Consider the following 26,178-nt stretch of genomic DNA (forward strand, 5'->3'; position numbering starts at 1 on the left):
TAAGTAGGTGCCCTACAGTCCGTGAAAGTCAGTGTATTATGTATCGATTTTCAATAAGAGTAGAGCACCTACCTTTGGTTTTGTCCTTCATATGTCTACTGACTTTCTGAAAATATCAGTTTCAGAGCCTTGCTTTAGCATACAGGTTTTAGGAAAAACAACCTCTGCATGTGTGATTATTTTAGTCTGACATATAGGTAAGTGGCAATTATTTCTTAAGGGGAATTATTTTTATATTGTGTTTTCAGATAAGACTATTTATACATGGGAGCTCAAAACATGAGTTGCGTTCTATGCTCCACTTTGATAAAACCACACTCATGCATGTTAATTTTTTCCCCATAATTTGGCAACATTGATACAGAGCATCAGAACATTCCTTGCTTTTTTCTCATCTAACAGTCTTGGGTGGTAGCCAATTCCAATGTAAAGTTCTCCTCCTCAGCTTCATTTCAGCTGGTTTCCCAGCTAGGAACTTTGAAAACTAAACGTCAAGACGTTAATCTGCTCTGTAATAACTTGCTCACTTTGCTTGAGTGTCCTGTGTTCATAATAGCATGTTGGTCAAATATCCGTACTAGTATTTCCAACTTGCTCAGTCACAGAAAAACGAGGCCAGAAGATTTTGTTCTCCCATAAAACAAATTCTCTTGTTTATTTTTTGTAGTTTAGGTAGGCTTGGATCTTTCTGTGCCATTGTACAGTTAAAATCCCAAAGTGGGCTTTAGCCTAGCTTCTGGCAGCACCAAAATTTAATCTCAAAGATCTGGATTAAAAAACATGCTCAAGTGGTAGTTTTCTTACCCTTCCATGTCCCTAGAGTCATATACACATTTGCTGTTTGATATGCAAAAGCCAATTGGTGTTTGGTGCATCTCTCTTTGCTTCTGCACCTCAAATCCTCTTTCCCAGCTATTGGACTGATAACATTTCTTCACTCTGCTTCACCCTGCCAAATTGCAAGGGATGGGGTTTTCTGCTATTCTACCTTTCAGTCATCTTGGTTGCTGCAATGTGATTGGGGGCGCTTCAGTCACTCTCTGTTTCAGCTTTCTAGCTGCTGCAGTAGAAGTTTTATGCTACTTTACTCCTCCCCTAGCCTGCATTTTTGGATTCTCTTCCCAGTGAATAGGTCCAGATCTTGCCTCCAGTGTCAGTCAGATCTGTTCCAACCAGCATCAAAGTGAAACTGATCTGATTTTTTTTTTCCAGTTTTGCTACAAGCCCAGTGTTCTAAAGAGCAGCAGTGAAACTGGACAAGACTGGTCAGTTTTCACTCTGCTTCAGTTGGGATAGTTCTGAGAAGTACTGTTGAAGCTCTGCAGACTTTGGAAGATAGACCTGCATTACTTTACATTCTGTTCACCTTTGGAAAGTTAGCTTTGCAACCACAAGAGGTAGAAATTATTTAACTAAAGCTTAGATTCTTTTGAAGGATGAGATGGCACTCATCCACTTGCTGTGGTTGAGTGGATTTTCCAATCTCTGTATTGATGAGACTTCCAGTTTGACCTGGCAGAAATATTTACTAACATTATTTAAGCTTGCTTTATGTCAAAATTTGTGGAAATAACTTAACTTTTGAAAGTAAATATTGTAGGTTAAAGATAAACATGTTTAAAATTAAACTAGGAAAAGAAAATATACATATCAGGCATAATCATGATTCTGATAAATTACAAATACTCAAGAACTGCAAGAACTGTTTTGAAAACCATTTATTTGGAAAAACAAGAATTTTGTTGCAGAACTACAAATTAAGTTAAAATGACTTCCTAACACTTGTAGTTCGATAGCTAATACTACGATTGCCCTTTCACACTGACAAGCAAGATGTGTTTCTACCCATATAGGCATGCTGTAAATTATTACTTGTTAAGATATTTCTAAATCTATATTGAAAACATTATATAGCATATCAGATCTGTATATATTTAATATAAAATAAAATTGTTAATACAGATATAGAAAAGTGCCCTTTTTATTCTCAGTCTAAAATACTTTCATAAAGTAAAATCTTTGCAGGTGCATGCAGTAATGTACTTTAAAAGGCACTTCCTTAACCCTCCTTCCCAATGTTAGTTTCAATGGCTTTCCCTACTGGGTGTAATCATAGAATAGAATATCAGGGTTGGAAGGGACCTCAGGAGGTCATCTAGTCCAAGCCCCTGCTCAAAGCAGGACCACAATCCCCAATTTTTGCCCCAGATCCCTAAATGGCCCCCTCAAGGATTGAATTTACAACCCTGCGTTTAGCAGGCCAATGCTCAAACCACTGAGCTATTTCTCCTCCGCTGCAGTACGGTAACTCCTCACTTAGTCGTCCCGGTTAATATTGTTTCGTGGTTACATTGCTGATCAATAGGAACATGCTCGTTTAAAGTTGCGCAATGCTCCCTTATAACGCCTGCTTTGTCCACTGCTGGCAGGAAGGGCAGCCCGTTGCAGCTAGCTGGTGGGGGCTTGGAACCAGGGTGGACCGGCAGCCCCCCTATCAGCTCCCCGCTCCCGTAAGTTCCCTGTGCAGCAGCCACCCAGCAGGCTATCAATTGCCACTGAAAATCAGCTCACGTGCCGCATTCGGCACGCGTGCCATAGGTTGCCTATCCCTGGCTTTAAACACTAAAACTCCTGCGGAAAATAATTCAGACAGAGAGCTTGTTTATTATTCCTTTTGAGGAAAGAGATTCTTGAATTGAAGGGAATGCTTTAGGTGGAATATGTAAAATGTGTTTTCCCCATAGGGTAATAAAACACTTGTCCAATTTCAGATATTGAACAAATGTAAAAATATTATTCTAAATTTCCTTCTGAAAAGTAAGCACAAGAGTTCATTGTCTAACATCTTATTGTCCTATAACATGGGGGGGGGGTGGAGTAGAAATGTAACCATCTAGCAAATCTCTGTTTTGGTGTACGAGTAATAGTCGGCAATGGTGGGACCAGTTCCCCCCCCCTTTATTTTTGTCAGTTGTGTATGGGTTGTGTGTATATGTATAAACACTTATTAATGTGATATCTAAGCCCTGACTGCATTTATATAGCCACATGAAAAATGTAGTTAGCTAACAATTAAGGTTGCGAGGTACTAGCCCAAGGAACATACATTACATTTCTCTTTTAAAAATGGAAATAACCCAGTAAAGTTTACTATATAGTTCTGACACCAGTTTGTGGGTGTGCGTTAAGATTGGAATTTTCTGTTTTAGCAATACTCAAATGACGCATCTCTGTCCTATAGTGATACCCAGACAAACTAAGCTCTGTAACAACCTTATCCATCCACAAGAAACACTTTAGTCTCATCAGAGACCACAGACACTGAAGTGTCTTACTATTAATCATATATTTGTTGAGCAAATGCTCCCCTATTTCATAGCCGTTCACAGGAAGACATACTTTATAAATTCTTAATCATACAGCCTACTATCAGAAGGGCTTAACATGTCCATGTTTACAATCTTTGATAGTGTGCTCTTCCCCAGTACTTCATATTTCACTCTTCTCAACTTGTAAGTGCTTCACGTCAGAGTACCTAGCACTGGGGGAGCCCCCTGTTTCTTGGGGCTTATGGGTACTATTATAATATATTTCATACTTGCTGTAAAGGTATTATACAATAAGTTTCTTTCTGTATCTTGATGAAAAGACAATCTTTTTAAAAGAAATAATTATTTTCATAGTACTTAGAACAAAGAATAAAATTCAGCAAATGTCGTTAGGTTTGTTCTTCTGACATCTTTTGTTTTTGATTCTGTATGCAGGATTCTGAGCAACAATAAAATATCAGAGTTGAAGAATGGTTCCTTTTCTGGATTAAGTTTTCTTGAAAGATTGTAAGTACTTATTTAAGAAAATAATTATTATTCACCACTAAATCTTTTGTTTGCATATTTTAAATATCAAATAAATGTACAAAACGATATATCTCCTTTAAATAGGATCTTTTGTAGTGGGAAGTATGTAGCCATGTCTGCTTCAGCATAAGAATTATTTGATAACTGAGCGATCTATGTACTTAATAGTCTTTATGAAGGTTAAACTACAGTAACAGTTACTACAGAGGGAGTTTTGCAAAAGCCATTTTCTGAGATTTTGTTGGGGGAAGGGGAACAATAAGAAAGTGCAAAAAATGATCTCTACAGTACCACAGCATGTACTTTATAGAGACTGACTACTAGCTATAATTTCATTCTGAGTGGTGCTGGGACAAACTCTCTGGGAAATTATTTAGGCCTGGTCTACAGTACGCGGAAGTAGCCGAGTTACTTCGAAATAAAACTGATTCTGTCCACACAACCAAACCAGTTTTTTCGATTTAAAGGGCTCTTTAATCCGATTTCTGTACTCCACCTCGGCAAGTGGAGTAGCGCTAAGATCGAGATCGCAGTTCCGGGTTACAAGTACTGTGGACGGAATTCAACGTTATTGGCCTCCGGGAGCTATCCCAGAATGCTCCCTTGTGACCGCTCTGGACAACACTGTCAACCCCAATGCACTAGCCAGGTAGGCAGTAAAAGCCCTGGGAACTTCTGAATTTCATTTCCTGTTTGGTCACCATCAGCACAGTCCACCATCACAGGCGACCACGCAGTCCTGGATTCGCAGACGAGCTTCAGCATGGTCCGAATGGGAGGTACTGGATCTCATCGCATGTTGGGGAGACGAATCTGTTGTGGCAGAACTACGTTCCAAAAAAACCACGCAAATACGTACACTAAAGTCTCCAGGGCCATGACGAAAAGAGGCTACTCCAGGGACACAGAGCAGTGTCGTACAAAAATTAAGCAGCTCAGGCAAGCGTACCAAAAATCCAGGGAGGCGAATGGGCACTCTGGGTCACAGCCTCATACATGCCGCTTCTGCCATGAGCTGCATGCAATTATGGGGGGTGACGCCACCACTTACCCCACCACTGTCCGTGGACACCTGCAAGGGGGAGTAGCACGGGGCTAGGAGGATGAGTTTTTGGAGGACGAAGAAGAGGAGGAGGACAGTGCACAGGTGGCAAGTGGGGAATCCGTTTTCCCCCCTAGCCAGGAACTATTCTTAACGCTGGAGCCAAAAGCTTCCCCCCACTCCCAAGGCATGCTCCCGGACCATGACCCTGGAGAAGGCACTTCTGGTGAGTGAGAGCTTGATGGGAGCCACGCGGTGCGGGGGGGGTGGGAATCCAGCTGCGCTGGGCTGTTCACGTTTGGTTTAAAGGGCTCATCCCTGCTCAGAGCCTCATTGGAGCCACGCGGGGTGGGGGGAGGGTGTTGTGTGAAGTGATCATCCCAGAGAGCCCACAGGGCCTCCTTTTATGTGGCAAACCCACCAGGCATTGCTTGCTATGGGAAAGGAGGCCCAGCAGTTGGAAAGCATTGAAATGAATGCGGAAGAAGGAGAACGCCGCATGCCCATAGGGCTTACCATGGCTGTCTGCAAGCTGAATTCTGTTGCCCAGCCGCATGTGATCGCTTACTCACACCAAAGTGGCAGGCACTCCAGTAAAAGAGGCAAAATGTGACCTTGTACAGAAAGAACATGGGCTGTGTACTATGAATTGCCTGTTTCACTGAGAAACAGTGTCCCCTTTGTTCTCTAACATGTATCTTTTAATATACTACCCTCACTTTTTCTTCTCCTGCAGGTACAAATGTTTCAACGCAGCCCCTATCTACTCCATCCCAGAGGTTGGTCCAGATTAGAAGGCGGAAAAAACGAACTCAGGACGATATGTTTGTCAAGCTCATGCAGTCCTCCCGCACTGACAGGGCCCAGCTGAATGCGTGGAGGCCAACAATTGCAGAGTCGCATAAAGCGTTACATGAAACGAAGAGAGGAGGGATGTGTGCGCGATAAGAGCAGGCAGGATGCTATGGTCAAGCTCATGGGGAGCAAACTCACATGCTCTGCTCTATGGTGGACCTAATGCGGGAAAGGCAGCAAGACCACAGACTGCCGCTGAAGCCCCTGTATAACTGCCCTCCCTCCTCCGCAAGTTCCATAGCCTCCTCACCCAGATGCCCAAGAACATGGAGGGGTGGGGAGGCTACGGGAACCCACACAGTCAACCCCAGAGGATTGCACAAGCAGCAGAAAGCTGGCATATCCGAAATTTTGGTTTGGTTTCTGGACTTGTCCTTCCCTCCTCCTCCTCCACCCCAATACCCAATAACCTCCTCCTCTAACCCAATACCCCCCACCCCCGTCTAGCTTCTGATTTTTCTCAATGTTTTGTGCAACAAACAAAGAAAGTATTTTAAACAACTGTGCTTTATTTCCTTTCATATGTATAGGGGGTGGGTAACTTTAAGAGAAACAAACACAACTGTCACACCGTACCCTGGCCAGTCATGAAACTGGCTTTCAAAGCTTCTCTGATGTGCAGTGCACCCTGCTGTGCTCTTCTAATCTCCCTGTTGTCTGGCTGTGCGAAAGTGGCCACCAGGCGAGTTGCCTCAACCTCCCACCCCGCCATAAACGTCTCCCTCTTACTCTCCCAGATATTGTGGAGCACGCAGCAAGCAGTAATAACAATGCAAATATTAGTTTCGCTGAGGCCTAACAGTCAGTAAACTGCGCCAGCGTGCTTGTAAATGTCCAAAATGCACATTCTTCCACCATTCTGCACTTGCTCAGCCTATAGTTGAACAACTCCTGACTACTGTCCAGGGTGCCTGTGTACGGCTTTATGAGCCAGGGCATTAAGGAGTAGGCTGGGTTCCTGAGTATAACTATAGGCATTTCAACATCCCCAACAGTAATTTTCTGATCTGGGAAGTAAGTCCCTTCCTGCAGCTGTTCAAACAGACCAGAGTTCCTGAAGATGCGAGCATCATGCACCTTTCCCGGCCATCCCACGTTGATGTTGGTGAAATGTCCCTTGTGATACACCAGTGCTTGCAGCACCATGGAAAAGTACCCCTTGCGGTTTATGTACTGGCCGCCCCTGTGTTCCAGGGCCAAGATCGGGATATGCGTTCGTCTGTCGCCCTGCCGCAGTTTAGGACACCCCAGCACATTAAAGGCATCCACAATGGTCTGCACATTTCTCAAAGTCACTACCCTTGATAGCAGCTGGTCAATGATTGTGTTGGCTGCTTGCAGTACAGCTGCCCCCATAGTAGATTTGCCAACTCCAAACTGATTCCCGACTGACTGGTAGCTGTTGGGCGTTGCAAGCTTCCACAGGGCTATGGCCACTCTCTTCTCAACTGTGAGGGCTGCTCTCATTTTGGTGTCTTTGCACTTCAGGGCAGGGGAAAGCAAGTCACAAAGTTCCATGAAAGTGGCTCTACGCATACGAAAGTTTCGCAGCCACTGGGAATCATCCCATACCCGCAACACTATGCGGTCCCAAGTCTGTGCTTGTTTCCTGGGCCCAGAATCATCATTCCACAGCATGAACCTGGCCCAACACCACCATGATCTCCCAATCACCACATGCCGTACTTCTAGGAACGTTGTGTCAATGTCCTCATCCGTATAGTAATCACGCTGTCGTCGCTTCCTCATCCGGTTTTACAGATACTGCACATACGGCTGGATAATGCGCGAGGTATTTACAACGGTCAAAACTGCAGCGGAGATCTGAGAGGGCTCCATGGCTATGGCGCCTGCACGGGTAATCCTGGAAAAGGGGCGTGAAACGTAGGAGAGTAGAGTGGCAGTGGAAGAGGTACTGTTCGGTTTACGATAGCCGAAAAAAGGCAGGAAATGGTTGTCTTCTGTAGCTTTCACGGAGGCAGGGGCCTAGGATGGACAACACGGAGAAGCTCGGTAGCGCGGCAAGAGCAGGAGACAGAGTTGGCGGTGGAAGCTGTGCTGCTCGGTTCACGATGGCTGAGCAGAGTTGGCAGCGGAAGCGTTCGATGAGGAAGAGAAGGAGTAGATACTAGGGATTACATAGGAAGACGAGAGGAAATGCCAGGTGGATTCATAGTAGCAGGAGAGCAGCGGTGCACAGTCTGCTGAAATCAGTATGGCACCTGCACACCAAAAAGGCGCGAAATGATTGTCTACCGTAGCTTTCACGAAGGGAGGAGCGACTGACGAGACACACCTAGAAACACCCCCAAGAATGTTTTTGCCCCATCATACACTGGGAACTTAACCCAGAATTCCAATGGGCAGCGGGGACTGTGGGAACTGTGGGATAGCTACTTATGGTGCACCGCTCTGAAATTTGATGCTAGCCTCGGTACTGTGGACGCATTCCACCGAATTCACATGCTTTAGTGGGGACACAGAAGACAGAATGTATAAAATCACTTCCGAAAATTCGAATAGAATAATTTTGAAATAATTTCGTACAGTAGACGTAACCTTAGATTACAGTGATGTGACATTGAGATTGCCTTACCGTTCCTCTTGCTGGCAGTACTCATCTGAAAGGGCAAAAAGGCAAGTATGGCTAAGGGCAGGCTAAGAATAATGTGTGCATGTACTTTTTTGGGCACTTCAGAACATAAAACGGGAGGAGAAATCAAGTTCTTTTTGAAGGGGAGTGTACACTTCTCTTCAGCTTGAAATTTCCCTCTCCCCTATAGGTTTAGTAGCAGCATGTACTTTGTGAGGGTTCATTGCCTTACAAATTCAACTTCATGGAAAGAAAATCAGGATGTAGCACCCAAAGTGGTTGTGCCTCTTTTTCTTTGTCCTCCCGCTCTCCTTTGGGTCCCCTCTTCTCCGATTCCCATTGCCTTTCTTCCTTCTAGATCAGTGGTGGGCAACCTGCAGCCCACCAGGGTAATCCACTGGCAGGCCACGAGACAGTTTGTTTAGATTGACCGTACTCAGGCACGGCTGCCTGCAGCTCCCGGTGGCCACGGTTTGCCGTTCCCAGCCAACAGGAGCTGTGGGAAGCGGCGCGGGCCACATGGACGTGCTGGCCACCACTTCCCGCAGCTCCCATTGACTGGGAACGGCGAACTGCGGCTGCTGGGAGCTGTGGCCAGCCGTTCCTGTGGATGGTCAATGTAAACGAACTGTCTCATGGCCCGCCAGTGGATTACCCTGACGGGCCACAGGTTGCCCACCACTGATCTAGATGTTGCTGTGTCACCTACAGGTTAAGAGGAAGCACTTCAGCTCCTGTTTCAGGACAGTGTTTCCTTTTTCTTTTATGGATGATGCTGATGTTGATGAATTCAACACAGAAAGTGTAGTTGGTGGATGTTCCGGGTTGGCTGAATATTTTTTGATGAAGAGCAACGGAAGAAATGTTGGAAGTGTATGGATCTCTAAGCTGTGCTGACTGATTAGGAAAGTAGCCGGTCCCACCTCCTTATCCTAGCATCAAAGTTATTTTAGTTTCAAGTCAACTTTAAAATATCCAGTTCATCCTCCAAACTTTAAAAATACAGACAATGAAAATATTAGTGAGTGAGCAGATGGAAGATTAAACTTGTGGTATCACTGACAGCAAGCACATGAGTTTAACATTCTTTATAGCTTGCTAGTTGATGAGATATGAGTAAACATGCCCAGAAACCAAGAATTGTGGGAAGTGTAGTTTATCAAAAATAGTCTATGGAGTTGCCTAGAGCCTTGTGTAAGCTAGAGAAATCTTTCAAAAGAAAAAAAAATTCCAGTCATGCTAACTCTGGTTCAGCTCCAATGGCAAGAGCAATATTAGGAGCTCTGATGTAGACAGGCCAATGGCTGCTGACAGTGTTGTAAGCATCATATCCTATAACTCTGCTCACTGTTTGATTAACAGGTCATCAGCTGCCAAGGTTTTAAACACTATCTACATTAGGACTCCCTACGTTTGTAATACCACAGGACCGTGGACACTTTTTTGCAAAATTTCCCTAGATTAAATTTTAGAAATGTACCAGAGAAGCCGTTCTATTAACTGGGCAGTAAGTGGTAGCTTATCAATACCAAAAAAAAAAAAAAAAAAAAAAAAAAGGAATGTAGTTGAAAATGTATTGGCAGCTGATGCATATAACTTCGCTGTAGACAAGAATGTCCAAATAGAGACTCATAGTGTTGTCTTTGGGGCGGAGAGAGCAGAGAACAAAAGAATATCTGGAAAAGTGAAGGTTTACTTCAAAGGACAAAGCATCTGTAACTGCCTAACTGTAATGAAACAGAACAAGTACTTGAGTACTTGGCTAAGAGATCCGGAAGCAAGGTGAAAGCTTGGTTCCACTGAAGTCAGTGGCAGAACTCCCATTGATTTCAATGGGGCTGGGATTTCTCCCCAGATATTTTGTCTGCCAGAACACTAGTGCCGATGCCTGTTAGCTTAAATGAAGAGTGTTGTATTAAAATGAATTAAAAAAATACATGTATACAAAATAGAAATAGGCAGTGGTTATAAAAAATGCAGAAGCAGGAAAAGAGTTAAACTAGAAATAGGCAGTAAGTTATTAAATATTTTTAAAAGATTTGAAATAACCAAGTATGAATTTGGTAGATTATGTAAATTTGTAGTCATATTACTGTTAGCTCATACTCCTTCTCACGTCCCTCCTATTATTTGTTATGCTCACTTGTTAAATATTTTCTTAGTCTCTGCCTTCAAGAGCCTGCAGGCAAGTTGGTCTTCCCCATGGAATTTGTACAATACTTGGTAGTACAGCTCTGGGTCCTGATTGCAGCCTTTGAGTGCTACCCTAACATACATTATAATAATGATGAAGTGGTGAGTACAGAAACAGAATTGCTATGTTATGGCAACTTGTCAGTTTGTAGAAAGGGGAAAAAAGATCACACTTCTTCTGTATGTAGGTTTTCATACGACACTCATCACCGTAGTATCTGAGTACCTTCCACTCATTGATTAAGTGTCATAATTAACATATATGTGGCTTGTTCTTTCTCTTATCCTCTTCCTGGGGCTGGTAATTGTGTGTGTAGTGGAGTGTTTTTGTGTTGGTAGGAGTTTTTTTGGTGATTGATTTTTGTTTTGTTAGCAACATTCCCAAAAGATGAAACGTGTTTGTTAGATAATCATTTATTCACGTATTAGTTTATCAAGACTTAATCTTTCCTTTACAATAAAGCTCATTAATATATTATACACTTTTCATTAACCCCCAGCTATATGAATCCAGAGTAACCTCTAGAAATATTTCTGTCTAAAAATGCTTATTTTTTGGATCATCGCACCAGAAACCTGTTGTATATTCCTGCAATCTGTGATATGAACTCAATACAGAAGTTACAGCCATATAAATGAAATGAAAACAATTTTGTTTAGCAAGTTTAAATTTGTAATTTGCACCTTTGTACTTAAAGCTGCTCTCTGTCTCTCTGGGGATGGTGATAGGAGCTGGCACTATAACAGTACCTTACCCCTGCCTAACCAAACCTGACATTTTCTCTCTGTTTTTCTGTTCATCATTGTTGATCTGGGGAGTACTTGCTCATGGTTGACGGACGCTGAGAAAAGGGTGAAGTACTACAATCTTCCTGAAAGGGAGCAGGGATGAAACAGGGCAGAGAAAGTTTGTGTGGGAAGTTACACCTTAACTCTGAATTTCTTGTTTTTAGAGGTTTAAGTTTAGTCATCTTCCATGTTCTGGAATGGTGTAAAACGTAACCATGCAACCTTAACTCTGCATTAACAAAGTTTGTTTTGGCAGTAAAATATTTATGTGAAACAGAATATTTCTGTTTCTGTGGACCATTCTAGCTGTGACCATACATCATTCTGTGATTGTAGTTATTCCACTATTAAAGTTTAGGGCAAGGCAGTTATTTATCTGGCTCATATTCATATATTGTACAGCACTGTCTGTTCATGCATTCTGATAGAAATAATGTGTTTGAGGATAAGCTGCTGTGGATGTTTTCCCTTCTATTGGCTACACACGCACTTCATTAGAGTAAAAGTAATACTGACTTAAAATAATTGGATGCATTTTTGTAAAGTTCTGTATTTTCATGATTTGATCTTCAATTTCCTTGTGAATTTTTCTTCCACATTTCAGATTAGAGACCCCGTCCTCCTTTAGCCATAGATCTGGAAAACTGTAATGGTAGCATTTCACCATTATCTTTTCTATTGACTCCTAAGACATTAGCTCTTTTTCACCTTCTGGGTAAGAAAGGGTATGTGCTATTTCGCTGTATTGCTGTGCTCACTAGTACCACAATAGTAAAGGATGGGTCAGCAGTTCTACTATAAACTGCGCAAACTACATTTTGGAGGCTTGTAATTTGGCTATAACAATTTTATCTTGGTTGAAATGTGGAATACAGGTTTCCAGTTTGGGGGTGAATTACTCTTACAAAACTTGGGGGGAGGGAAATCAACCAAGTTGTATTGCATTTTTATATTAATTTATCCGTTTGTTCCAGAATCATCTCTTGATACCTCAGTCTGTGACAGTGCCTCATCTTTATTACAAAAAAACCCAGCAGATTATTTGATTCATTGGATAGGTGTGGGAGACCCGGGGGGCCTGTCAGTGGGTAGGGGTGTGGATAGGGGTCGGGTAGTCAGCGGACAGGGAGTGGGAGGAGTTAGATGGGGGTGGGGTCCCGGGGGGGCGGTTAGGGGCATGGGGTGCTGGGAGGGGGCGGTCAGGGGACAAGGAGCAAGTTGGGGATTCTGAGGGGGGCGGGGGTGTCACAAATATAAAGGGAAGGGTAAACACCTTTAAAATCCCTCCTGGCCAGAGGAAAAACCCTTTCACCTGTAAAGGGTTAAGAAGCTAGGATAACCTCGCTGGCACCTGACCAAAATGACCAATGAGGAGACAAGAAACTTTCAAAGCTGGAGGGGGGAGAAACAAAGGCTCTCTCTGGCTGTGTGATGCTTTTCCCGGGAACAGAAAAGGAATGGAGTCTTAGAACTTAGTAAGTAATCTAGCTAGATATGTGTTAGATTCTGTTTTGTTTAAATGGTTGATAAAATAAGCTGTGCTGAATGGAATGTATATTCTTGTTTTTGTGTCTTTTTGTAACTTAAGGTTTTGCCTAGAGGGATTCTCTATGTTTTGAATCTGATTACCCTGTAAGGTATTTACCATCCTGATTTTACAGAGGTGATTCTTTTTACTTTTACTTCTATTAAAATTCTTCTTTTAAGAATCTGATTGCTTTTTCATTGTTCTTAAGATCCAAGGGTTTGGGTCTGTGTTCACCTATGCAAATTGGTGAGGATTTTTATCAAACCTTCCCCAGGAAGGGGGGTGTAGGGTTTGGGAGGATTTTATGGGGAAAGACGTTTCCAAGCAGGCTCTTTCCCTGATATATATATTTGTTAGACGCTTGGTGGTGGCAGCAATAAAGTCCAAGGGCAAAAGGTAAAATAGTTTGTACCTTGAGGAAGTTTTAACCTAAACTTAGGGGGTTTTCATGCAGGTCCCCACATCTGTACCATAGAGTTCAGAGTGCGGAAGGAACCTTGACAGGGAGCCAGGCTGTTTGGGGGGCACAGCATTCCCTATCCAGCCCTCCATACAGTTTCGCACCCTGATGTGGCCCTTGGGCCAAAAACTTTGCCCACCCCGCTGTAGCCCATGGGGCTTAAAGGCACACATCCCCTTCTCCATTTAAGGATAAATAAAGACCAGGGTGGATTTGATTTAAATTGTGATTTAAATCACTAGACAGGAAGACTGGATTTAATCGTGAATTTCTACATAAAAGTGCATTCTTGTTGGTTGTTATAACCTTAATATGTATTCTTCACAACTCAGAGATAGATCTAGGTTTCATTTTTAGAAGGTACACGTACATTTTTAAAGTGATTTATTTTTAAAATTTTCAGATTAGTTTTACAGCTATATCAGAAAATGAATGATTGTTTGGTTATTTCATTTACCAAAGTTAACTGAAGCAGATATTTATGAAGTCGTAGGGAGGTGAACTGTCTCCAATTCAACAGATTAATCATTAATATATGGAGAATTTTCTTGCCATGCTGTATTAGGAGGAGAACATAACCAGAGAGACATTTAAAACAACGTTACGTATTCTGGATTTTTTTTCTTCAACAGCAAATATATAATATTTTAACAAAACAAGCATTAGAATTTTTGAATTTAGTGAAACATTCACATTTTTTAAAATCATTTGTTTTTGTTAAAATTGTTTTTAACTAAAATAGTTAAATGAAATATTTAAAAGAAAAAAACAAAAATTAAATTGACTATGTCAGGCAGGTCAACATGAGAAACTTAAAATATTGGCCTCTGCAGCTAACTCAGTCGTCTTCACCTTCACCTTCACTTTCCTGTTCGTTCATAATCTGGAAAAGAAAAGCAAGCTTTTCTGCTTTTTTTTTTTTTTTCAGGTCCCAAATGATTTCTCAATTTGGAATGAATTTATCCAAAGGAAGAAAATATTCTTTCTACACCGGCGGAAGCAGTTACTGCTGTTAAAAGTGAGATTATCACTTCAACAATCTCTGAATCCAAGTGCTTAAGTTTCAGAGTAGCAGCCGTGTTAGTCTGTATTCACAAAAAGAAAAGGAGTACTTGTGGCACCTTAGAGAATAACAATTAAGCACTTAATGCTCAAATAAATTTAAGTGCTTAAGTGACTTTCACAAGTTCACTGGTGTGACTTTCTTTAAATCATCATCAGTAAACATATATTTCTTGAATGGTTCACCCTTAGCTCTGAAGTTTATTATAGTTGGCATTATGGAGGCATGATTGCTGAATGTCCATGTCATAGCCAACTCCTCTTCTTCAGCAGTTAAGGTTTGACCCTGGTACCGAGTATTGAGAATATTTGCAAGAAAATGAGCTTAGTGCTTGTCCCATTTGTTTCTTTAATGCTTGTAATTTAACTCTGTCACTGCATATTTCTCTTTTTAGGAGCTCACTGAGTTCCTTCCAAATTTCGAGAGCATCTGCAATAAAACAGCTATTTCCCTGCATTTTGTTCAAGGCTATAGATATAGGCTTCAGGCTAATCAGCATGTGTTCAACATTTCTCTTAAGCCCAATGTTGAGAACTTTGGCTGTGACAGTGCCATCTATTTTTTCACAATTTTGTTCACAAACTGTCATCAGATCAGGCCAGTCCTTGATATAGTGCTCAAAACAGTCCACTACGGAGTTCCATCGCACTCATGTGGGAGAGTTAGCTTGGTTCCTCCCACTTTCTTCAGAGCAGCTGCTGCAAACTTGTCGTTACGGAAGTATTTTGCAATTTCAATATTAGCCTTTATTTCTGGAACACTGAAGTCTTTGGCTAGGAGGTGCATCAAATGAGCACTGCAACCGTATGTTACCTTGGGACTCTCTTCTAAATTTCTTCTCATCTTAGATAAATTTGCAGCATTGTCTGTGACCAAGCTGTGTACTAAACATTTGAATTTTTTTTCACATCTTCTTATAGCTTTTACTGCTACTTCTTGTAAGTATTCTGTCATGTGTGCATTTCCTGGTGTATCAGTTGTTTCTGTAAGGTTTATACCTGTGCTAGGGAGGCACATAATGTATGTACTCTACACAATGTCGTAAGGAGTGTGCAATGTAGACATACCCTCAAATTATTTGACTCTTGAGTTTGACCTTTTTCAGGGAGAATGCAGTACATCAATGGGTTAATAGTTAATACACCAGAACCCTGTTTATTTGCTCTAACTGGGACTGGGGCCAGATCAGATAATCAAAAATCTGGATAAACTGGAGAATGGGAAAGTACAATGCTGCAGCACCATCTTGTGGCCACCAAAGAGATCTCCCACTTCTGGACCTGTGTGCGGTGGTTGTCTGGTTATCTGGCTTTCCGTGTTAATGGAGAGTCAAATAAACGGGGTTCTACTGTATTTGTCTGTTGTTGATATGGTGACTCCTAAATAACCTTTCTGTTTCCAATATACTTATAGGTCACTTTAATATGTAGATGACCTGCAATAGATGAACCATAAATAGAGACTAGCCTGGAGTGTGCTGGCAGACAACATGCTCTGAACTGAAATAGTTTTGACCATAAAATAACTTCTTGAAATCATATACTGCGACTGAAAGAGGCAAAGAGGCTTTTCTCTTCCTTTATCATGGTTTCTCTGAAGTGCATATCCACAGAAGTGTTCTATGTGATTGTCTGAACCTACCTTTAGTTATTCTTGTTGTTTCTTGGATTAGATTTTTCAAGATACTTTGATTGCAATCTCACCCATGGAATAACTTGAATCACTAATGAATTTTTGTCAGATGAAGTATAGGGGTAAGGAGTAGGAGACCGGAAAGCAAGTGACCTAAGTCACACTTGATTGCTTCAGGTACAAGGAGTTCAAGAAAGACTATACAGTGGTATTGTGAAAGGCCAAGAGAGCCATTTTGACTTTAGCATTGCTAAATCTCTCTCTGCAGAGCTGTCCAGGGTTGCGAGCTGACTAATCGTACCTGGCTGTTTGCCCAGGTGCTGTCTGCTTCAAAGACTTCTCCTCCTGTTCTGCTCTTTTCTGCTGACAAGGTCACTAGAGTCAGTGATGGCTTCAGTCATTGTTTTTAAATAGCTAAATGACTTTGTTTTGCAAAATTCTAAATTTTTTTTGTCCACTAATTGTAGTGTATGCTAGAAATACTGAGGTTACTGTATCTGTATCTTAGGGAAAACTGAAGGCTGACCACTGTAAAGTCATTTCTTTTTAATTGACCCCCAGCTTTAGCCTCTCACGAGACAACCACTCTATTTCCTTCAAGCATGCAATAGTCTGTATTCAAGGAACTGCTGTTAGATGCTGCCAGTCTTGCTAAGTAAAGTCCTCCCTTAAATTTTCCATTCCTGGACAAGGTTTCCTTGACCATGTTTACACTACCACTCATGTCAGCAAAACTTACATTGCTTGGAGGAGTGAAAAAATCACGTCCCTGAGTGACATGACTTTTGCCCACATAACTGGCAGTGTGCACAGTGCTATGTCAACGGAAGAGTTCTCTCCCATCGGCATGGAGTGGCTACATAAAAGGTCTCACAGCAGCGCAGCTGCATCAATACAGCTGTGCCACTGCAAGCTCTCTAGTGTAGACATAGCTTTAAGGTGGTGGTGGACCAACTTCCACAGCACTTGATCTCCACCAGGTTCCCTGACTAATACCAGCACTTCACATCACTGTATGATTCAGTTTCTAGTGTGGTTGTCATTTCCTATCTCAAGTCCATTCACAACAGACATAATTCCAATGGATGTCTATCAGTTCTTTGTAGGTTACATTTTAAATGCTTTTTCCTTTATAACATTGTTTCTTCTTTGAGTATTGACCCTATGGATGCTATATTGTAGTTGTGTCTGCACCCCTGCACTGCAGATGTAAGAACTCTGGTAGCAGTCCATCCCACCCTTGCATGCGCTGCTCCTCACCTGCCAAGAGGAGCAGCCAGCGTGTGCAGGCAATCCTCCTCAGTTCCTTCTTAACCGCCCATGGCTAGAGACTGAGCTAAAGATATCCGTTCACAGATCATTAACTCCCTTTAAATTTGCTAATTTTAGCTTCCACTTAAGCCTTTTTCTTTTGTTACTTTGTTTACATTTTATTTGGCAGTGCCTTAAAAAAGAAAAGCAACTAAAACCGAAAAAGAAAGTATTTTCCTCCCGCCAACCTTGGAAGGTGGGGGGACGACAACCCCTTTGCTCAAGGGCATGCCTGGCTCCCCAGTGTTCAAAAAGTGCCTCAATTGCAAGGAATCTAACCCAGCAACTGACAGATACTCGCAGTGTGTTTGGTGCTGGGGGAAAAGCACATTCTACAAAATGTGGCTTACGCCAAAAATTGAAGCCCAGGTCCAGGAAAGACAGAGAGTTAAGGGTCAAACTCCTGCCCATGGAGTCGGCCCTTCAACCCCCAGAATCATGGTGAGAACTCTCACTGCAACTTTTTACGTCTTAGGGAGGTGAGCCCAGAGAGATGAGCCACTCCCACAAGACTGCTAAGAGAAGGACTGTGAGCCAAAAACAATCTCCCTGTTGTGACAGGGAGACCAGATAAGTTGATGGACCAAAGCTGAGGTACTGGCAATATTGCTTTATCATATGAACTGTTTTTAATAGATTGCTGCAGGAGTGTTTGGATTTATTTCAAAATGTACTTAGATTAGTAAACAGTTTATATAAAGATAACTTCATCATGCTGGCTGAACTTTGTTCAAGAGAAATATTTATGAAGTGGTGATAAGTTGCCTTGTTTGTTGTTGCTAAGATTGTAAATGGCTAATGGGGAAAAAAGCAACACCTTCCGACAAGACTCTTTGTCCTGAGAATGGTTCTAATGTGGTTTCTCCATTTGCTCGCCACTGTTATATCTTTATTTAGAACCTGCTCTTGAACCTGGAGGCAGTGACAGTTTCACCAACTGTGGGTACATTCAGTATCTTTCAAGAATGCTGAAGAGCTGCCAAAGATAACTTCTGTATTTCTCACTTTTCAAGAGCACAAAATTAACTTAGTACTGACAGCTAATTTATGAGTAATTTTTTTTAGTGAGACATAATTAACTGCTATGTTGATGCAGAAGAGGTTTTAAATTGTTTATTTTAAGACACTCAGGTAGTTTAAATCCAAAGTTAAGGTTTTGCTTTTTTTAAGTATATACCTAATCAACAGAATTCTAGTCAATATGCATGAATTTAAAAATCTGGAGGTGTTCTGATTTTTCAGGGGGATTTAAGCATTCCTCTGCAGTGTTTGCAGCCTAAACATTTTAGCATTGTAATTGCATCAGAATCACAAAGTAAAGCTGAGTATAAACTAAAGTTAGGCTAGTCTGTTGCCTAAACTGTGTGTAATGCAAAACCAAGTAGCATAAATATGAAAAATAAGTGAAGTAGTTTTTTAAATTATTTAAGCTCTAGTAATTGTAGGTATTTTTAGTCTGTCAATCACATTTAAGCAAATATTTAAAGTTAAGCTTGTTCTTAAGTGGATACTTGAGGAAATGCTTTCCCGAGTCTAAGCGTGAATGTTTTGTCTAGCTTCTGTGAAGGGTCTGGCAAGTGTTATGTTTATTTTTAAGAGCTTTTGGCACTTTCTTTGAGAAGATAGTTTTAAGTTTGGCACATTATTTATGGTTATTTATAAGTAAAACCAGCTCATTTTCTCTTCCAACCCCAAGTCCCATATCCACTGGCTTCAAGAATTTTTAAACTTAATTCTTGTTCCTTGCCACCATCATGTATGGATAAGTTTTAAGTGATAAAACTCTAAACATCTACCTCTCTCTTTTCATATGGTTCTGTAGCAGTTGAGATCTGGTGAGGTTCTTGAACTAGCAGTTATTTTTCAAGTAGTATCCCTATGGGCACTCCACTTTAGGTGTGCTTGCGTCCCTGCATTTAGGATTGGAGATCTTTAGTAGTAGTGCCTATTGGGCTGCATATGCACTCTTCCCCATTTTGTGCTGTGAGTGGCAGCTATATAGCTCTGTGAAGTCCAACTGCCCTCTGTTCCTTCTCAACAGCCCTTAGTCCAGGACAGAATTTATAGCACAGCCCTTTATAGAAAAGTCTTTAATGCCTTTAGTAGTGTTAGTGTTTCTGTTACCTTAGAGACTAACCAATTTATTTGAGCATAAACTTTCGTGAGCTACAGCTCACTTCATCGGATGCATACCGTGGAAAGTGTAGAAGATCTTTTTATACACACAAAGCATGAAAAAATGGGTGTTTACCACTACAAAAGGTTTTCTCTCCCCCCACCCCACTCTCCTGCTGGTAATAGCTTATCTAAAGTGATCATACTCATTGTAAGGAGAGTGATCACTTTAAATAAGCTACTACCAGCAGGAGAGTGGAGTGGGGGGAGAGAAAACCTTTTGTAGTGGTAAACACCCATTTTTTCATGCTTTGTGTGTAAAAAGATCTTCTACACTTTCCACGGTATGCATCCGATGAAGTGAGCTGTAGCTCACGAAAGTTTATGCTCAAATAAATTGGTTAGTCTCTAAGGTGCCACAAGTACTCCTTTTCTTTTTGCGAATACAGACTAACACGGCTGTTACTCTGAAACCTGTCAGTGTTTCTGTTGAGAGTGTATAGATAATAGTCGCTTTTATTTCTTTATTTTCTTCCCTTCCCTCCTGAGGTAAAAAAAAAATTTTTTTTCTCTCCTCCCTGTTACTCCTTAGGTTAGAATAGTATTTTTTTCTACATTCTTCCCGTGCAGGGAGAACTTACCTATAGAGGTTATGCCTGGATCCCCCGGGTTTAAGAGGTGCCTCTTCATAAGTGATGGGCACTCATGGCCCATTCATTGCATGGGGGAGGGGCACATATCTCAGAAATGCACCGATTGCCCAACTTAAAAGTGTGGACCCCAAAGAACCATGACCTGAAGTTAAAACTTTTAATGATGGAGAATGCCTGTCCTGGGCAGTGGTCACTTTTGTCACCATTTGCCACACTGCACTCACACACTGAAAAGAGAAAAGCTGGACTCTCATAAAGATGGCAAGAAACGGACCCTGAGCTGGCCTATCAAGGAGCCATCCCGGAGAAAAGAGTCCCCCACAAAGTTGGTAGCCTCGACATCTTCCGCAACTAGACTTAGTTCCATAGCTTATCCAGGGACCTCCAGTACTGGCACTACTAATAATTCCAAGGACCCTAAGACAGCAGGACCACGTAAGACGGTAGCGTCACACAGTACTGGCAAAGAGGCCCAAAGCCTCCAACTAACCATATGGCACCAAGTGCTTCAGCACTGATGAAGCCTTCGGCACCGTCTACTGCCATTCAGGAGAATGCAGACTGAGCTTGGCACCGTCAGACCGACAACATCTGCACCCGTGCTAGACCTTTCACGGAACTGATGCAAGTACAGCCCACAGTACTGATGATGATGATGCCGGTACCACAGGAGTTCAGAAAGACATGCTTGTCTCTGAAGCCCTGGAGTCACCTCTCCTCTGTACCGACCTCCCAGTGGGTACACACCTCCCCCTAGAGATGCAACTGATATCCCACCACTCCCCATCACCATCTAGAACTGCCCCCCTTTTCTAGAAAGGCGGATGAAGAGCCTTATGCAGTTACACTGTGCACCACTCTCTAATATCTGGGGGCTACACAACGCGAATACACACATCCTCGGTACCAGGAGACCAGAACTGACCCAGGACCTTGATACAAGCATCCATGGATGCCACCTCATATGTCTTGCCCCCACACTAGCGCTATTGGGATCCTTGAGCTGTGTGCGGGCAATAGTTTCCCAAACTGCCCATTAATCAGAGGAACCAACACAGACACTCTGCGATCTTCTCTGTATTCAGGCCTCCCAAAACTCAGGTAGAATCTTTCGAGGAGCATGAGGAAGGACTGGAGAAGCAGGTCACATCACCAGCCAACATCTCCTCGTCCTTACCAGATGAGGCGATCATGCCACAACTCCCCACATCTGCTGATGACTTTAAACAGTTTTGAGACACGTTTTGAAGGATAGCAGTCTTTCTTCAGATCCTGTTGAGGGAAGTGTGGGAACCACAACACAATCTGCTGGACATAGTGCAGACCTCCATATCCTCTAAAATCGCACTCCCAGTCAATGAGGCCTTATTAGTAAGGCTAAGATTTAGTAATGGGTTATTTTTAGTAAAAGTCACGGACAGGTCATAGGCAAAGACCAAAAATTAACGGCCCATGGCCTGTCCATGACTTTTACTATAAATACTAATGACTAAATCTCTGCTCCTGGGGCCCCTCTGCTCTGGAGGCCCCTGGGAACTGTGCTCATGACAGCCTCCAGGGCTGGTGCTCCAGCCATCCCTGCGACCGCCCCTGTGACCTATGCTTGGGCGCTTCTCAGGGTTGCTGCTCCAACCTCCCCTGGAACTGCTGCTGCTCGGGTGGTCCCATGACCACCCCTGGGACCACTGTTGTTTGGGCCGCCCCAAGGGCCAGCTGCACCAGCCACTGCTTGGAGCTGTCCAGGGCCAGCTGTACCGGCTACTGCTTGGGCGCTCCCTGTGGGGCCAGCTGCCTGGGCTGCCCAAGCAGTGATTGGTGCGGCTGTCACTGGGGCCACTATAGCAGCGGCTGGTGCTGTACCAGCCACTGCTTGGGCGCTCCTTGTGCGGCCAGGTGCCTGGGCCGCCCGAGCAGTGATTGGTGCGGCTGGCACCTGGGGTCGCTGCAGCTGCGGAAGTCACGAAGATTGTGGAAAGTCACAGAATCTGTAACTTCCGTGACAAAATTGCAGCCTTACTTATTGGGCCCCGCCAAGGTAGTCTGGCAGACCCCAGCCTCGATACCTTCTATATGTAAGTGGGCTGACAAGAAATACTATGTCACTGCAAAAGATATGGACTTTTTATTCTCACACCTGACTCCGAATTCCCTCGTGGTTATGCAGTATATGAGAAGGGAAGACAGCATCGCTCCAGGACAATATAAGTATTGGAAGAGGCTAGATCTCTTTGGACATAAGGTGTACTTGTCAGCTAACCTCCATTATAGAATTGCCAACTATGAGGCACTTTTGTCAAAGTACAACGGCATAAACTGTTCCAAACTAAATGGATTTATTGAACACATCCTGGAAGACTAAAGAACAACAATTCCAGGCACTTGTAGCTGAAGGCCAATTATTGGCACAAACAGCGTTGCAAGCCTCCATAGATGCTGCTGACATAGCAGCCTGGTCCATAGCAACATTGATAGTCATAGAATCATAGGACTGGAAGGGACCTCAAGAGGTCATCTAGTCCAGTCCCAAGCACTCATGGCAGGACTAAGAATTATCTAGACCATTCCTGGCAGGTATTTGTCTAACCTGCTCTTAAAAATCTCCAGTGATGGAGATTCCTCAACCTCCCTCAACTACCCTGGCAGTTAAGAATTTTTTCCTAATGTCCAATCTAAACCTCCCTTGCTGCAATTTAAGACCATTGTTTCTTGTCCTATCCTCAGAGGTTAAGAACAGCAATTTTTCTCCCTCCTCCTTGTAACAACCTTTCATGTACTTGAAAACTGTTATAATGTCCCCTCTCAGTCTTCTCTTTTCCAGACTAAACAATTTTTTCAGTCTTCCCTCATAGGTCATGTTTTCTAGATCTTTAATAATTTTTGTTGCTCTTCTCTGGACTTTCTCCAATTTGTCCACATCGTTCCTGAAATGTGGCGCCCAGAACTCCAGTTGAGGCCTAATAGTGCAGAGTAGAGCGGAAGAATTACTTCTCCTGTCTTGCTTACAACGCTCCTGCTAATACATCCCAGGATGATGTTTGCTTTTTTTGCAACAGTGTTACACTGTTGACTCATATTTAGCTTATGGTCCACTATCATCCCCAGATCCTTTTCCGCAGTACTCCTTCCTAGGCAGTCATTTCCCATTTTGTATGTGTGCAACTGATTGTTCCTTCCTAAATGGAGTACTTTGCACTTGTCCTTATTGAATTTCATCCTGTTTACTTCAGACCATTTCTCCAGCTTGTCCAGATCATTTTTAATTTTAATCCTAGCCTCCAAAGCACTTGCAACCCCTCCCAGTTTGGTATCACCCGCAAACTTTATAAGTGTTCTCTCTGTATGCCATTATCTAAATCATTGATGAAGATATTGAACCTAACCGGATCCAGAACTAATCCCTGCAAGACTCCACTCTTCATGCCCTGCCAGCATGACTGTGAACCACTGATAACTACTCTCTGGGAACCGTTTTCCAACCAGTTTTGCACCCACCTTATAGTAGCTCCATCTAGGTTGCATTTCCCTAGTTTGTTTATGAGAAGGTCATGCGAGACCGTATCAAAAGCTTTACCAAAGTGCAGATATACTACGTCAACCGCTTCCCCCCATCCACAAAGCTTTTTACCCTGTCAAAGAAAGCTATCAGGTTGGTTTGATACGATTTGTTCTTGAGACTGGCTTCCTGGCTACACCTCTTGGGATTTCTGAAAGAAGTCCAGCCCACCTGGAAGAGCTTCCATTTGAAGGCTCCAAACTGTTTCCTGAGCAAACTGATGAATCCCTCCATTCATTAAAGGATTCAGGAGGGACATTACATCACTCAACTTCTATACACCAACACTGAAGAGAAGACGGGGTAGGTACCAACCTACCCTGAGATCTCGACCTCCATCTTTCCTTCCATAATGACACTACAAAACGCAATGCAATGCCGACAACAGAGGCCTCCTCCCATGCGTAGACAGACCTCAACACAGTTGTCTGTGCCCCGCCCACCTACCTCAAAACATGTTTTGAGAATGTGGTTGAAGCCTCGAGATGCCTCCCCTGGACCATGTGGTGCAACCATCAAAAATACTTCTTCAGTTTGGCAACCATTTGATCCCGTTCCACCCAGTGTGATGGAAGATCACCTCCAACAGGTGGGTACTGGGAATCACCAGCAATGAGGTTCTTGATTCCATTTCTCTCCCTCCCAGCTACCCACCCCCTCTCCCGTCCCTCTTCAAGGATCCTTCTCATGAGCACCTTCTGCGAGGTGAAATAAATCACCTCCTACAATTGGGTGCCGTAGAACCAGTCCCATTCCAACACAGAGGGAAAGGATTTTATTCCAACTGCTTCATAATCCACAAGAAAAACAGTGGTTAGAGGCTGATCCTAGATTTGAGAAACCTCAACACGTTTGTGAAACTACAACAGTTCAAGATGGTCATGTTATCAACAATAATCCCAGCACTGGAATAGCGGAGGCTGGTTCTCTGCCCTCGATCTCCAAGATGCATATTTCCACATTACCATACACTCTTCTCATGGGAGATGCCTCAGATTTGTCTTGGGGTTGGAGCATTATCTTTACAAGTTATTACCCTTTCCAGAGCACCCAAAGCTAGACGATAGTCTGATCAAAGCTCCTTCTCGAGCCGATGCACTTATAGCCATATGAAAGATGATGGACCTCTTTTCAAAACTAGGCCTCAAAATAAACACGCTAAAATCAACATAGACAATGGTACAACAACTGGAATTTATCGGAGCATTAGAGACCAAAGGCTTCCTACCAACCCACAGGTTTGCCACGATAGTCTAATTACCCGCGTTCGAATCAGTCCACAGGTCTTGGTCAGAATTTATTTACAGTTGGTCCATCATATGGCGGGCTGCATTCATGGTAAAACATGCTAGATTACATATATGCTGCCTCCAGGACTGGCTCCAAACAGTTTGTGCCGCACAGACACAGCCTCAACAAATCTCTGTCGATACCACTGAAAGTCAGGGACTTGTTAGACTGATGGACAAAACCCCACGATGTCTGTACCGTTCCTGCAGCTATCACCATCTCTGATACAGACAGACGACATCTCCCTACTCACCTACAGAACCACACGGTACAGGGCAAGCAGTCCCCATCAGAGTCAACATGCAGTTCACAATGCATGCCTATGCTTCTACCAATACTCAAGAACAAAAACATAAGGATATCAACAGACGAGGGAGAGAAGTGTCAATCCCTGTGCACTGAAGTGCTAAAAATTGTGGAACTGGTGCATCCAGCATGGCATCAGTATCTTGGCCACATGCATACCGGGTCACCAAAACACCCCAATGGACTCTTTTTAAGCAGGAAATTCTCACAAGATAATGAATGGAAGATAGATACAACAACCCTACTAGCAATCTTCAACTGGTGGGAATTCCTGAACATAGATCTATTCGCCATACCAGAAAACACCAAATGCCCACTATGAGCTGGGTCACCAATCTCTGGGAGATGCCTTCCTTTTCAAATGGAATGCACCTCTCCTCTATGCTTTTCCACCTTTTCCCTTACTAGTCAAGGTAAGGTAGAAGGAGCCAGAATAATCCTAATAGCCTCAACATGGCCCCGAAAATGTGGTATCCTTACCTATTGAGCATGGTGGTTTGTCCACTGATAACCCTTCAACTGGCTCCACGCCTCCTCTCTTAGAACGCACACCGAATTCACCATCCGAATCTGGAGCGTCTGTCTGAAGGCATGGTTCTAGGCTCATGAGGTGACCTGTTGTGCAGAGGTAAAGGAGATCCTTTTAAATAGCAGATACTTCACCACGTGCTAGATTTACCATCACAAATGGAAAAGGTTCCAGGCTTGGTGCGACAACAAACATGCCTCAGCACTGAGCTCTCTTTTACCACTCATACTGGATTACATCCTAGAGCTCAAAAAGTCAGGACTATCCACAAGCTCCATTAGAGTACATCTTGCTACCATTATAGCATTTAATCATAAGACTGATGATCATTTGGTATTTACCCATTTGATGATACAAAGATTCCTCAAGGGCCTTCAAAACCTATGCCCAGAAGTCTGAGATCCCATCC

General features: G+C 42.9%; 1 protein-coding gene across 1 annotated transcript in view; it reads left to right on the forward strand.

Annotated features, from left to right (window-relative positions):
• The window catches only part of ADGRA3 (adhesion G protein-coupled receptor A3), a 130,208-nt gene that overhangs the window by 21,613 nt on the left and 82,417 nt on the right, over nt 1-26,178 (forward strand). Inside the window, exon 2 of the mRNA XM_074951601.1 lies at nt 3,765-3,836. Within this exon, the coding sequence (XP_074807702.1) occupies nt 3,765-3,836 (72 nt within the window). The remainder of the gene's footprint in view (nt 1-3,764; nt 3,837-26,178) is intronic.

This window comes from Natator depressus, chromosome 4 (assembly GCF_965152275.1).
Source record: "Natator depressus isolate rNatDep1 chromosome 4, rNatDep2.hap1, whole genome shotgun sequence".
Lineage (NCBI taxonomy): Eukaryota > Metazoa > Chordata > Testudines > Cheloniidae > Natator > Natator depressus.